This window comes from Thalassophryne amazonica, chromosome 12, assembly GCF_902500255.1.
Source record: "Thalassophryne amazonica chromosome 12, fThaAma1.1, whole genome shotgun sequence".
NCBI lineage: Eukaryota > Metazoa > Chordata > Actinopteri > Batrachoidiformes > Batrachoididae > Thalassophryne > Thalassophryne amazonica.
In genome coordinates, this window is record NC_047114.1 from 59,600,394 (window position 1) to 59,616,117 (window position 15,724).

A 15,724-nucleotide genomic window follows, 5' to 3' on the forward strand; every position below is an offset into this window, starting at 1 on the left:
ATATCTGTTTTACACACTGTCCCAGTCCGCTGCCAAGCCACAAATCCCCGTCAGTTGCGGATATCAGCGGTTAACAGCAGATATACAGCGCATAGAGTGAGTATGTATTGTGTATGAATTGAGTATGTATGGAGTATGTAAGGCGGATGTCATTCACATCCAGATTTTTGAACAGCTCAAAAATCCTGGCTGCGGACATGCGTGCCTCTGTGGATGATCACGGACGTGTTCGGATGACGACCGACTCATACAGGCATGTTACACGGATACTGCGGATGTTTGGCGAATATGGGCCAATTTTGTGCGCAATCCATACGCAAATCCTCCTAAACGCCAGTGGGACAGGGCCCTTAAATTCATCATAACCCAAACTCAAGAATTAAAGACATTCCACCTTCCAGCACAGCAGGTGGTGGTAATGCACCAGCGCTGTCATTCACCTACACACACACAAAGAAGACGACGAAGCGGCTTCAGGAAGTTCCACGTCAGTGTCCAGTGCGAAAAGAAGCCACGACAGGAGCATTTATCAGATATAAGTAGTGACAACACGGGGATAAAACATGGTAAGAGACACTGAGATCGTTTGATTATGTATCGCCAAATAAGGCTGAACAGAACAGTGCATACGTGCTAAATAGTAATTGGGTTAGCGGATAGCTTACGTGAAGCTAACGGTGCATAATGTCTTAACATAAATACGTAGTGTTAACCATCGCTGTTCGAGAGCTTCAGATATACAACTGATGATTGGCGAAGTGATTATATAAACCTGTTAATGACAGATTATCGGTTACGGCTGAGCTTATAACCAATGCTAAATGTGACTTGGTGTTGAATGCTAGCTGTAATGGGGAAAAAAAAGTTGTATTTTGTACATCGTCGGCATTATGTGTATATATATATATATATATATATATATATATATATAGCTCCTAAACATCGACGCTGCAAAGGATAACTCCAGTTGTTTTCACTGTTGGCTGGAACAACAAAGGATATGCCACTGTATTTTTCTCCAGCTTCGTAGTTTTAAGTTCTTCTTTCCCCCCCCTCTTTTTTCCAGCCTCTTAGGCTGGACATTAAGCGGAGGTTGACAGCCAGGTCAGATCGAGTAAAAAGTGTTGATCTCCACCCTACTGAGCCATGGATGCTGGCCAGTCTGTACAATGGCAGCGTCTGTGTGTGGAACCACGAAACACAGGTATAATTCAGTCACTGCCTCATCACACCAGGTTGTACTGCAAAAAAGAAAACAGATGGATAATAATGCTTACATATATTATTCTGTCATCATATCCTGACACAACCTAATTGTGTTGTAAATGCTCAGTAATTAGCACAGTCAGTATTGTTTTTTTCCCCTCTCCTTACAGACACTTGTGAAGACTTTTGAAGTGTGTGATCTCCCTGTCAGAGCCTCCAAGTTTGTGGCTAGGAAGAACTGGGTCATCACTGGAGCTGTGAGTTGCATAAATTTGTGTATATTGGTGTCTGATCAGCATTTCTCATCCATAGCACTCTTAAAACCACAAGAAAGATCAGGAAGCACGTACCATCATTGGAGCAATATTGTTACATTGGCGTATTACTACAATGGCATTATTATTATTATCATTGCTGCCAGCTGACAAGGAAGGCATTCAGAATTTGGACTTTGCTTAACTCTTCATTCAGCCAGTAACAATCTCTGTTTTAGTTTTAAAACTTTTAGTTTTGACTTTTCTTCATCTTGTGCTTTGCTGATATATTGAGCTGTCTATTGTAATAAACACTCCTGACAACAGACAAAAACTGAGTTATTGTTCTTCTCCCTTTGCGCAGGATGACATGCAGATCCGTGTGTTCAACTACAACACCCTGGAGCGGGTTCATATGTTTGAGGCCCATTCTGACTACATCCGTTGCATTGCTGTTCACCCAACTCAGCCCTACATTCTCACCAGCAGTGGTATGCTAATAATCATATGTCAGGATGAGCCAAATATTTATGTGTTCTCACAAGCATATGCATTTTTGTTTTTAAACATGCATGAATGTGTTAATGTGTGTGGGTTTGTTTCTGTGCAGATGACATGTTGATCAAACTGTGGGACTGGGACAAGAAATGGTCGTGCAGCCAAGTGTTTGAGGGTCACAGTCATTATGTCATGCAAATTGTCATCAACCCCAAGGACAACAACCAGTTTGCCAGTGCCTCCCTGGACAGGGCAATCAAGGTGAGAGCCATCAGTTGATAGCCTATTTTAGAACCTCAACAATGTTGTCGTTTTATCAGTATTAGCTGTGTGTGTGAATACCATAATGAGCTTTTTGTATGTGCCTCTTACTTATTCTTTTGTGTTATTTCAGGTTTGGCAGTTAGGCTCTTCATCTCCCAATTTCACTTTGGAGGGCCATGAGAAAGGAGTCAATTGTATCGACTACTACAGTGGAGGAGACAAACCCTACCTGATATCAGGGGCTGATGATCGTCAGGTCAAGATCTGGGATTACCAGGTTAGAAAACATTGTGTAATATTTCTGATATTATGCTTTTTATTTGCTTCCTTAATGGAAAGGTCAGCCACAAAACACTCGTGCTGGATCTAATAAATATTTAAGTAAGTTACGGACTTGACTTTGTTTTGACTTAAGTTCTTTGAAAAAAACCTACAATAAACACAGAGCACAACAATAATCAGATTTCATTGATCCACCATTCCTCTCTGTGTACATCCTTTCAGATTGCTGGGCCTCATAAACGCATTCAACAACTTTTCTTGCTCTGTTGTAGAACAAGACCTGTGTTCAGACTCTGGAAGGTCATGCACAGAATGTCTCTTGTGTCAGCTTCCACCCAGAGCTACCAATCATTATCACAGGCTCAGAGGATGGTGAGCAGCACCCATACATGCACACCCACATCTGGACACCTTGCCTCATTAATCTTTATTTTTTCTAATGTTACTTTCACTCTGTTTAGGTACGGTGCGCATCTGGCACTCTAGCACGTACCGTCTTGAGAGCACTCTAAACTATGGCATGGAGCGGGTGTGGTGTGTGAGCGGTCTCAGGGGTTCCAACAATGTAGCACTGGGCTATGATGAAGGGAGCATCATTATCAAGGTGAGCATGAGAAGGTTTATTATGTTTCATTCTTTATTTTGATGGTAAAGGAATGGTTGTTGATGTGGCTGTTTTAGTACCCTAGGCAAGACAAGAGTCTGAAAAAAAAAATGCAGTTCTTGTTGGATCCTAAACCATTTTAAACTCTAAAATTTCTGTCACTCATCACTTGCAGCAGCAGTGGAAGGTTTTTTAGGCTGTCAGCTACATAGTCATTTTCCCTGCATGAAACAGAAATGAAAAAAAAAAATAGATTGTACAACTTGATTACAAATATCCGTAGTTTTTGACAGTGATCTAGCTGGTGGCACTCTAGGCACATGCTTGTTTTGCCCATGTCTAAAAATGTCCCTGAATCTTGAGACATCGACTCCTGCTACTGTACAGGTGGGTCGAGAGGAACCAGCCATGTCTATGGACACAAATGGGAAAATCATTTGGGCCAAACACAGTGAAATTCAACAGGCCAACCTGAAAGCCATGGGTGATGCTGAGATTAAGGATGGAGAGAGGCTGCCACTCGCTGTCAAAGACATGGGCAGCTGTGAGATTTACCCCCAAACCATCCAACATAATCCTAATGGAAGGTACACACAGTTATCCCAGAGAGACTTTTTATGTTGAGATTGTAATTCATAAGTTGAAACCTTAAGTGTTTCACTGGCAGTCTGACTAAAGGGAAGTATAAGATGTCCGTCATTGAAGTGTGTGTGTGTGCACGCTTTTTGCAGGTTTGTTGTGGTGTGTGGAGATGGAGAATATATCATTTATACTGCAATGGCTTTGAGGAACAAGAGCTTTGGCTCGGCACAGGAGTTTGTCTGGGCACACGACTCATCTGAGTAAGTCTACAGTTCAACTATGAAGTTATTTACACCCTTTCCTCAATACCTTGTTGATGCAACTTTGACAGCAATTACACCCTCAAGTCTTCTTGAATATGATGCCACAAGTTTGGCACCCCTATCTTTAGGCAATTTTGCCCATTCCTCTTTGCAACACCTCTCAAGCTCCATCAGGTTGGATGTGGAGTGTCGGTGCACAGCAATTTTTAGATTTCTCCAGAGATGTTCAATCGGATTCAAGTCTGGGCCACTCAAGGACATTCACAGAGTTGTCCTGAAGCCACTCCTTTGATATCTTGGTTGTGTGCTTAGGGTTATTGTCCCGCTGAAAGATGAACAGTTGCCCCAGTCTGAGGTCAAGAGTGCTCTGGAGCAAGTTTTCATCCAGAATGTCTCTGTGCATTGCTGCATTCATCTTTCCCTTAATCCTGACTATTTTGTGTGGAATTTTGAGAGAAAAAAAATTTATTTTATCCATTTTTGGATAAGGCTGTAACATAAAAAAAAAATTGTGGGAAAAAGTGAAGCACTGTGAATACTTTCTGGATGCACTGGGATACACACACTGTATTAATGTCTTTTCTGGTGTATACATTGCACTGTTTTTGTTTAGTGCTTTGATTCCTGGGAAACTCATATATACATAGTTATTATTATATATATTATATATAATTATTTTTAATAAAATGCAATTTATACCAAGGAAAATGTGTGATTTGTGTGTTTATGTATCATTAACTCATTACAGTTTATTTTTGTTACAGATATGCCATCAGAGAAAGCAACAGTATTGTCAAAATATTCAAAAACTTCAAAGAAAAGAAATCTTTTAAGCCTGATTTTGGAGCAGAAGGTAATAAGGGCATTGATGCATAGTAGGCTGAAGGTTTTGGATATGTTTTGTTCCCTTTGTATCGTTCATTGGATGGTCTGATTGTCTCCTGCAGGTATCTATGGAGGTTTCTTGCTCGGAGTGAGATCGGTGAACGGATTGGCATTCTATGACTGGGAAAACACAGAACTGATCCGCCGCATTGAGATCCAGCCCAAGCATGTAGGAATGACTGTCTTTTATTTTGTGATTTAGTCTGTCATTGTCTCCAAATATATGTACTTTACTAATGTAGCAAGTCAACACAATTTGAGTTTAATTTTTGCTAAAACTACATATGTTTTTGTTTGTAATTGGTGTAGGGATTTTTTTCTTGTTGCTTTTATAGTATTCATCTCTGTTTTTAATCATTTTTCCAGATCTTCTGGTCAGACTCGGGTGAGCTTGTCTGCATTGCTACAGAGGAATCTTTCTTCATTCTGCGCTACCTGGCAGATAAAGTAGCTGCCTCCCAAGAAAACAATGAAGGCGTGACAGAGGATGGTATTGAGGATGCCTTTGAGGTGTGTGAATGTAAATGTATACACATGCTGAGGATTGCAGTCATGCAGTACCTTCATTGCAAAAATATTTATTTCAAGCACCAAAAAATTGTAATTGAGTTATTACTGCTAATAATGGGTACTACAATGAAAAATTTCCTCTGTGTGCTTTATAAATAGAATAATGAGGATGGGAAGTATTCAGGGATGTGGAATCGTGGATTTCGGTGGTTTAGTGGGTAATCACAGCTGATCCGTGATGCATGGATTCATTGCAAAGTTTAAGTGATGACTGCATTAATTTTGAAGCAGTCGCTGTCAAAATCACACTGAGTTGAAGAAATGCCGTAGCTCCATGCTAATGTAGAGGGCACACACAGGAATCCAGCCACAAAAATTAAATAAAATAAAACCTGTTAATGTTAAGGGCAAAGTGTCTGGCGTCTCTTCGCTGTACAGCCATGAGGTCAATGAACCAAGCGTCATGCTCAAAGCAAATGTGCAGCTAAATATCTGCTCATCAGGACCACTGACCTACATGAATTATGATCAGTGGGTAGGATGAATATATTTATCCAAAAAGGGTTATAAATAAAATTGTTCTTGTTACCTTCTCATCAGACAGTGTGGACATCCTCATCTCATTAAAAAAAATAAATAAAGTCTGATCAGTTTTGCTTCTTTTTCTTTTTTTATATTTATTTTTCATGATTATTCACTGATACTGTCCATGTTGCAATGTAATCCAACAATTAAGTATTTTCAAATATTCTGTAAAACTGGACACCTTGTTCTCATTCAGGTCCACAAACAAAAGTTTTTTTTTTTCATTGCTCATGACGTTATCGTTAATGGGCGTCTTTATTATTGGTACAATATCGCAGAATAGCTGAATAACTGATATTATTTCATAGCCTGTAATTCTAAGGTGGATGCAGGCTGCGAGACTATTTCTCTGTTCAAATACTGAATATTTCTGTAGAAACATGACTTGTGTTTCTGCAGAAATTTAGAAAATAAATACCTAAATAAATAATAGCTAATAGATATTCAGACTGGTATATTTCACAAAATTTTCTCAAATCTTCTCATGGAAGTGTTATGAAATTTCTTCAATTTATTGGTCTAAAATGCAGGAAAACGTATTTCAGAGCATTGAGAACTCTTCAGCTCTCCCTGCCCTAATAAGGCTCTGATTCCTCTGTTACTGAATCACATCCCTGAGTATTGCATGTATTTTTTTTTTCTTAACTAAATTTGCCTTCTTTATCTTCTCTCTTTCAACGTCTCTTCTCAGGTCCAGGGAGAGATTCAGGAGATTGTAAAGACTGGACTTTGGGTTGGAGACTGCTTTATCTATACCAGCTCTGTGAACAGACTCAATTACTATGTTGGAGGAGAGATTGTCACTATCGCCCACCTGGACAGGTACAAAAACCAAACCTTTTGGCCTCCATTTAATAACGGACTTTGGGTAAATCTTAATTCTTACTTATTCGCCCCAAGATTTAGATAATAATGTGTACTGTACATGTATATGTCCAGCATCTTTTGTTTGTCAATTTTAAAACAATAATATTACATGGCAACTTAATGTTTCAGAGAAAGATTCCTCCTTTATAATATCTGCTTGTGTTTTGCAAACTGCAGGACCATGTACCTGCTGGGCTACATACCCAAAGATGACCGTCTGTACCTGGGTGACAAAGAGCTCAACATCGTCAGCTATTCCTTGCTGGTTTCTGTTCTGGAATACCAGACTGCTGTAATGAGGCGGGACTTTGGAATGGCTGACAAGGTGCTTCCAACAATTCCTAAAGAGCAGCGGACCAGAGTGGCTCATTTCCTGGAGAAACAGGTCAGACGTTGTCACAGTTACTGAACTGGAATGTTTTGCCCCTGCTCTTTTGTATATTTATAACATGGCAAAACAGTAAGTCAGTTCCAGTGACAGGAGGTCCACAATACCATTTTGTTTTAACTTTTACAGTTGATAGCAAGCTGCATCTGACAGGGGAACACTATCATATCAGTGATATTTTTATTAGAAAAATGCTATGCATTCTTACACTCAACAAAAATATAAATGCAACACTTTTGGTTTTGCTCCCATTTTGTATGAGATGAACTCAAAGATCTAAAACTTTTTCCACATACACAATATCACCATTTCCCTCAAATATTGTTCACAAACCAGTCGAAATCTGTGATAGTTAGCACTTCTCCTTTGCTGAAATAATCCATCCCACCTCACAGGTGTGCCATACCAAGATGCTGATTAGACAACATGATTAGTGCACAGGTGTGCCTTAGACTGCCCACAATAAAAGGCCATTCTGAAAGGTGCAGTTTTATCACACAGCACAATGCCACACATGTCGCAAGATTTGAGGGAGCGTGCAATTGGCATGCTGACAGCAGGAATGTCAACCAGAGCTGTTGCTCGTGTATTGAATGTTCATTTCTCTACCATAAGCCATCTCCAAAGGCGTTTCAGAGAATTTGGCAGTACATCCAACCAGCCTCACAACCGCAGACCACGTGTAACCACACCAGCCCAGGACCTCCACATCCAGCATGTTCACCTCCAAGATCGTCTGAGACCAGCCACTCGGACAGCTGCTGGAACAATCGGTTTGCATAACCAAAGAATTTCTGCACAAACTGTCAGAAACCGTCTCAGGGAAGCTCATCTGCATGCTCGTCCTCCTCATCAGGGTCTCGACCTGACTCCAGTTCATCGTCGTAACCAACTTGAGTGGGCAAATGCTCACATTCGCTGGCGTTTGGCACGTTGGAGAGGTGTTCTCTTCACGGATGATGCGAAGGAGATGTGTTGCACTGCATGAGGCAAATGGTGGTCCCACCAGATACTGACTGGTATCACCCCCCCCAGTAAAACAAAACTGCACCTTTCAGAGTGGCCTTTTATTGTGGACAGTCTAAGGCACACCTGTGCACTAATCATGGTGTCTAATCAGCATCTTGATATGGCACACCTGTGAGGTGGGATGAATTATCACAGCAAAGGAGAAGTGCTCAGTATCACAGATTTCGACTGGTTTATGAACAATATTTGAGGGAAATGGTGATATTGTGTATGTGGAAAAAGTTTTAGATCTTTGAGTTCATCTCATACAAAATGGGAGCAAAACCAAAAGTGTTGCGTTTATATTTTTGTTGAGTATATAATTATAGTGATATATAGGACATCTTTCTACTCATCACTAATTGAAGAAAATAAGAACAACCCCAGGTTTCTTTTCAGCACTGTAGCCAGGCTGACAAAGAGTCAGAGCTCTATTGAGCTGAGTATTCCATTAACTTTAACTAGTAATGACTTCATGACTTTCTTTGCTAACAAAATTTTGACTATTAGAGAAAAAATTACTCATAACCATCCCAAAGATGTATCGTTATCTTTGGCTGCTTTCAGTGATGCCGGTATTTGGTTAGACTCTTTCTCTCCGATTGTTCTGTCTGAGTTATTTTCATTAGTTACTTCATCCAAACCATCAACATGCTTATTAGACCCCATTCCTGCCAGGCTGCTCAAGGAAGTCCTACCATTATTTAATGCTTCAATCTTAAATATGATCAATCTATCTTTGTTAGTTGGTTATGTACCACAGGCCTTTAAGGTGGCAGTAATTAAACCATTACTTAAAAAGCCATCACTTGACCCAGCTATCTTAGCTAATTATAGGCCAATCTCCAACCTTCCTTTTCTCTCAAAGATTCTTGAGAGGGTAGTTGTAAAACAGCTAACTGATCACCTGCAGAGGAATGGTCTATTTGAAGAGTTTCAGTCAGGTTTTAGAATTCATCATAGTACAGAAACAGCATTAGTGAAGGTTACAAATGATCTTCTTATGGCTTCGGACAGTGGACTTATCTCTGTGCTTGTTCTGTTGGACCTCAGTGCTGCTTTTGATACTGTTGACCATAAAATTTTATTACAGAGATTAGAGCATGTCATAGGTATTAAAGGCATTGCGCTGCGGTGGTTTGAATCATATTTGTCTAATAGATTACAGTTTGTTCATGTAAATGGGGAATCTTCTTCACAGACTTAAGTTAATTATGGAGTTCCACAAGGTTCTGTGCTAGGACCAATTTTATTCACTTTATACATGCTTCCCTTGGGCAGTATTATTAGACGGTATTGCTTAAATTTTCATTGTTACGCAGATGATACCCAGCTTTATCTATCCATGAAGCCAGAGGATACACACCAATTAGCTAAACTGCAGGATTGTCTTACAGACATAAAGACATGGATGACCTCTAATTTCCTGCTTTTAAACTCAGATAAAACTGAAGTTATTGTACTTGGCCCCACAAATCTTAGAAGCATGGTGTCTAACCAGATCGTTACTCTGGATGGCATTACCCTGATCTCTAGTAATACTGTGAGAAACCTTGGAGTTATTTTTGATCAGGATATGTCATTCAAAGCGCATATTAAACAAATATGTAGGACTGCCTTTTTGCATTTACGCAATATCTCTAAAATCAGAAAGGTCTTGTCTCAGAGTGATGCTGAAAAACTAATTCATGCATTTATTTCCTCTAGGCTGGACTATTGTAATTCATTATTATCAGGTTGTCCTAAAAGTTCCCTAAAAAGCCTTCAGTTGGTTCAGAATGCTGCAGCTAGAGTACTGACGGGGACTAGCAGGAGAGAGCATATCTCACCCGTGTTGGCCTCCCTTCATTGGCTTCCTGTTAATGCTAGAATAGAATTTAAAATTCTTCTTCTTACTTATAAGGTTTTGAATAATCAGGTCCCATCTTATCTTAGGGACCTCGTAGTACCATATTACCCCATTAGAGCGCTTCGCTCTCAGACTGCGGGCTTACTTGTAGTTCCTAGGGTTTGTAAGAGTAGAATGGGAGGCAGAGCCTTCAGCTTTCAGGCTCCTCTCCTGTGGAACCAGCTCCCAATTCAGATCAGGGAGACAGATACCCTCTCTACTTTTAAGATTAGGCTTAAAACTTTCCTTTTCGCTAAGGCTTATAGTTAGGGCTGGATCGGGTGACCCTGGACCATCCCTTGGTTATGTTGCTTTAGACGTAGACTGTGGGGGGGTTCCCATGATGCACTGTTTCTTTCTCTTTTTGCTCCGTATGCATCACTCTGCATTTAATCATTAGTGATCGATCTCTTTTTCCTGGTTCTTTCCCTCAGCCCCAACCAGTCTCAGCAGAAGACTGCCCCTCCCTGAGCCTGGTTCTGCTGGAGGTTTCTTCCTGTTAAAAGGGAGTTTTTCCTTCCCACTGTGGCCAAGTGCTTGCTCATAGGGGGTCTTTTTGACCGTTGGGTTTTTTTTTTCATAATTATTGTATGGCCTTGCCTTGCAATGTGGAGCGCCTTGGGGCAACTGTTTGTTGTGATTTGGCGCTATATAAGAAAAAAGTTGATTGATTGATTGATTGATTCTATGCTTTGTGCTCAAGGCATACTAATGTGTTGTCCTTATGTGATTCTTTAGGGTTTCAAGCAGCAGGCATTGGCAGTGTCCACAGACCCAGAGCACCGGTTTGAACTGGCGTTACAGTTAAGAGAGTTGAAAATTGCCTACCAGCTGGCTGTGGAGGCAGAGGTAAAATGTTGTACTGATTCCTTATCTATATCTCCCTTTTCTCCAGAACATCTTTTTGTGCTTTTTAGAGTTTACAGTGTATTATTGGTGACTTGGAAACATGATGTATAAATTGATTGCATTGTGAGGACAAGAGTGTATTCTAACTGATTTCTGGCACTGATTCAAACTCTGTCATTGCATCCTTTCTCCATTATAAAATACTACTTAATACAAAACAAAAACTGACAAACTTTCTTCATCAGTCATGTCCTCAATAACCAGGTTTTTGCTGTTAATTATTTAAAATAATTGTCATTGAGATTTCTTTTTTCTCCAGTCTGAGCAGAAATGGAAACAGTTGGCAGAGTTGGCTATTAGTAAGTGCCAGTTTGGCCTAGCACAGGAGTGCCTCCACCACGCCCAAGATTATGGGGGTCTGCTGCTCCTCGCTACAGCATCTGGCAATGCCACAATGGTGGGCAAGTTGGCTGAAGGCGCGGAGAAGGATGGAAAAAATAATGTGGCCTTCATGACTTACTTCCTGCAGGGGAAGTGAGTGTCAGATGTTTGAGAGTGATAGAGGATAGCATTGATGGACAACTAAATTGATCAATCTATTGATCAATTTGAATATGTAATGGTAAGTATAATTATTCTAATCGTCTCGCCACAGGCTGGATCAGTGTTTGCAGCTTCTGATTAGAACCAACAGGCTACCCGAGGCTGCCTTCCTGGCTCGTACCTACCTGCCCAGCCAGGTGTCGCATGTGGTCAAACTGTGGAGGGAAAGTCTGGCTAAAGTCAACCAGAAGGTCAGTTCCACTGCCAGCAACATAATTTCTACAGCAAAGCTATATATGTTATTGTGATCATTATTATTATTATTGTTGTTGTTGTTATCCCTCAGCCCTCCAGGGGTGAAGCTTTATCGTCATCTTTTCTGTGCGTTCTGAGTCCTTTGTGTTTGAAAAATTGCCAAGAAAACAGGTTGACACTTTGAAATCCCTAAGCTGTATTTGGATCTATTTGGCATTCATGCTGATTGATTTTGAAATCAGAACATCAAAAGTCATGGTCATTGGAAGCAGCGCACTGTTTTTATTTTAAACAAACTTTGATTATATACATATTGCATAAAACAACTATTTAAAGCTACCAATACTTGGTGTGGACTGAGGTGTTATATGTTTGCTGTATTATTCCTATTTTAGAAACTAAAAAATATATATTAACATTCAGTCTATGTGGCATTAAAATCTGGAAGGGATTATTCCTGATCATTACCATATGTTGATTTTACATTGTAGGCAGCTGAATCACTAGCAGACCCAACAGAGTATGAGAATCTGTTCCCTGGTCTGAGAGAAGCTTTTGCAGCTGAGCATTACCTGAGGGAGACCTGTTCAGGCGCTTCTAGACCTGCCAGAGATTATCCGCTTGTTACGGTGAGTTATGCATTTTTGAAAGTAATGTAGAAAGCTGTTTTGCTGTGTGAAAACAATAATTACAGTTACAGATGTCAGTGTAATCCCATGATTAATCATACACGGCTGTCATGACATTTCTGCAGTTGTGTGTGTGAGAGCTGTTCAGTTTTAACAAACTGAATTATTTTTAGCCCAATGAAGACAGGAATATTCTGGAGGAAGCTGAGGGATATCAGTCCAAAGGAACCTTACTGCCTTCTGTCTCTGAGGTTTGTCTATAGCAGCCAACATTTCTATTGAGCTGCCTTTTTAACCCATACAACTGTACTGACCAAAGGTGCATGTTTGTAACTAGTAGTGTCTCACATCATTGACCCTCTGCACGTGATATATATTTTTTTTAATTATGATTTTATAAAGGCTTGTGGGCCATTCCTGAATAAAATTCAGTAATATCCCTCACTGTGTCCAGCAGGCACAGAACAGTGTGGAATCAATCTCTGCAGCCATTGCTGTTGCAACAGCAGCAGTTATGAAACCTTCACACCCTGAAACATCAGCTCTTCCAACGAAGGAGAAAGATGATGAGGAAATCCTAATGTTCTCTCAGTCTCAGAAAGATAAGGTACTGTTCCCATCCCTATCTTTGTTTTGTGATTGTGGGGTTTTTGATGTACCCTCTTCACATATACTGTAGGATGTCTCTTCATATCCAGTTTAGACCCTTTCATGATTTAAAAAAAAAAAGTTATCAGTTTTGTAAAACAGTTTGCTGATGTTATTTGTGTTGGTTCTGACCAAAGTTTGTTTACTGAATTCATTGCACTATTATTTTGAAATATACTTTGAGACCTTGCTAGTTAAGTAAATACCATTGCTTTAGAAAGAACACAGCTAATTAGCAAGCTAATAACTGATTATTTTTCCTCCTGCATTCACTTGAGAATCAACATGCTGTTGTAACAGTGTAACAGTGTATTAGGCCTTTGAGGCATGAAAGAGTTTATGTCCAACTTAGAGCACATGAATCTTTTTGTCTCCCATAATCATATACAGATGTGTTCAAAATCATAGCAGTGTGTTTAAAAAAAAAAAAGAGTAAAGCTCAATCCTTAAAATGGCTTTTATTTCCATACATGCAGATGCATTGGGAACAATGTACATTCTATTCCAAATCAAAACATGGAGAAATTAATCAGATTTGTTCTTACTAAGTGTAAGTGAAGAAAAAGGAATATTAGGGTGTTTAAAAAAAAATGTCTGCAATTTTCTTTCTGTGACCCTTATTTACACCCTTACAGGTGGCCCTTGTTTAAAGATGAAGGCAGCAAATGTTGTACATGCTGCTTGTACTGCACTTTTCTCTGAAAAGCTGCGTAAAATGGGTCATTCCAGACATTGTTCAGAAGAACAGCGTATTTTGATTAAAAAGTTGATTTCTAAAATGATCTCAAATGCTTTAACATGGTAACCAAAACCAGAAAGATGTGGAAGAAAGCTGCCATTCGACGGATCGAAGAATAGCTAGATTGGCAAAGCCTCAGCCAATGATCAGCTCCAATGAAGGTCTAAAGTTACCTGTAAGTACTGTAACAATTAAGACACTTGCATGAAGCCATACTATGGGCAAGAAACCCTCAAAAAGTCCCATTGTTGAAAAAGTACATGTGCTGAAGAGGCTACGATTGCTGCCAAACAACACATTGACTGGCCTGAAGAAAAATGGTGCAGCATTTTGTGGACTTTTTGTTCTTTTATTGTTCTAGGGGCTGCAAACAGTTTGTCAGATGACCCCCAAAAACTGAATTCAAGCCACAGTACACTGTGAAGACAGTGAAACATGGCGAAGCAAGCATCATGATATGGGCATGTTTCTCATACTATGGTGTTGGGCCTATTTGTTACATATTAGGGATTATGGATCCACTTGAATACATCAGAATACTTGAAGAGGTCATGTTGCCTTATGTGGAAGTGGAAATGCCCTTGAAACAGGTGTTTCAACAAGACTATGACCCCAAGTGCACTGGCAAGCGAGCAGCATCTTGGTTCCAGACCATCAAGATTAACGTTATGGAGTGGCCAGCCCAATCCCAGGACCTTAACTCAATAGAACACTTGTGAGGTAACATCAAAAAACCTGTTTCTGAGGCAAAACCAAGAAATGCAGTGGAATTTTGGAATGTAGCCCAACCATCCTGGGCTGGAATACCTGTTCACAGGTGCCAGAAGTTGGTCGACTCCATGCAACACAGATGTGAAGCAGTTCTCAGAAACAGTGGTTGTACAACCAAATATTAGTTCATTAATTCACAAGAAAGCTAAATCTGCTAGCATTTTTCAGTTTATAAAGTAAATGTTTGTTTTGTAAAGAAAAGTGCAGACTGCAGACACTTTTTTAACAGCCTAATATTCTTTTTTTTCCACTTTCTTTAATAACAAATTTGCTAAATTTTTCTTCATTTTTGATTTGGAATGGAACGTGCAGTGTTCCCAATGCATTTGAGTGTATGGAAATAAAAGCTATTAAAAGGATTTTGAGCTTTACTCACTTTTTTTGTCACATCAAAATCTCATGATGTCATTGTACATGAGTGGGGAAAGTCACAGTAATTTAAGGTGGTGGTTCACAAAGCTTTTCCTGTTGCACTCTGGTGACGTCATTGGTTCACAAAGGTTCATTTGAAGTCTTAGGTAAAATTAAATTAGAAAAACTGTTAAAGACTGTTAAAAACTGTTTTAAGAGTGATTATTTTGATTTTCAAAACATCTTTGTGTCTCAATCTAGTGTCTGGATGAGCTGGAAGTGGACCTGGACAATATGGAGTTGGATGATATTGACACCACAGACGTTAACCTTGATGATGATTTTCTAGACGACTAAGATCTGCTGCCAGTTCTACTCCTTGGTACTCATCAGAACTTATTTAAGAGAGAGCGAGACCAAACTCCCCTTTCCTGTTTTGTATTAAATAAATGAAATTATATTCTCACCTCCTCCCACTACAACAGGAGAATTTAAGTAGATATTTTTCCTCAGAAGAAAAATGGACATATCCTTCGTTTCTTCATTTTGTAGATCATTCATTGTTTTGTTGCAGACATTTCACCAACTGTGCTTTGAATTTTGCTATAATTGCTCTTTGTAATGTCATCTGTAATAGCGAGTCAAAGATCTGTCAAATAAACCAGTTGCTGTACATATTCACACTTGATTTGAGCGCATTTTGTATTAGAAGTTAAACAAGAGCCAAATAAGATCTAAAATGGAATACTGCTGCAGCATCTGGGTTCAGTTCTTGTTTGGATAGAGTGCAAAATTACTTAAGAAACCTTGTCGGGGTTAACTTGTTTTCCACACTTCAACCTCTGTCCATCAGAA

The 15,724-nt window shown here is 39.6% G+C and overlaps 1 protein-coding gene across 2 annotated transcripts; it reads left to right on the forward strand.

The window, feature by feature from the left end:
* The first annotated feature begins 445 nt into the window (after positions 1 to 445).
* Positions 446 to 15,550, forward strand: LOC117521761 (coatomer subunit beta'). Of its 2 annotated transcripts, none has more exons than XM_034183105.1 (22): positions 446 to 566; positions 1,067 to 1,204; positions 1,377 to 1,463; positions 1,825 to 1,951; positions 2,071 to 2,219; positions 2,353 to 2,499; positions 2,777 to 2,876; positions 2,966 to 3,108; positions 3,496 to 3,695; positions 3,840 to 3,950; positions 4,718 to 4,806; positions 4,901 to 5,007; positions 5,205 to 5,348; positions 6,625 to 6,755; positions 6,978 to 7,185; positions 10,823 to 10,933; positions 11,253 to 11,467; positions 11,589 to 11,727; positions 12,223 to 12,360; positions 12,534 to 12,611; positions 12,815 to 12,967; positions 15,131 to 15,550. In XM_034183105.1, the coding sequence occupies exons 1-22, from the start codon at positions 564 to 566 to the stop codon at positions 15,224 to 15,226; spliced, it is 2,814 nt and encodes a 937-aa protein (XP_034038996.1). In that variant the 5' UTR covers positions 446 to 563; the 3' UTR covers positions 15,227 to 15,550. The 2 variants fall into 2 exon arrangements, with proteins under 2 accessions (XP_034038996.1, XP_034038998.1); XM_034183107.1 differs by having other exon boundaries at positions 12,818 to 12,967.
* Positions 15,551 to 15,724: the final 174 nt, after the last annotated feature.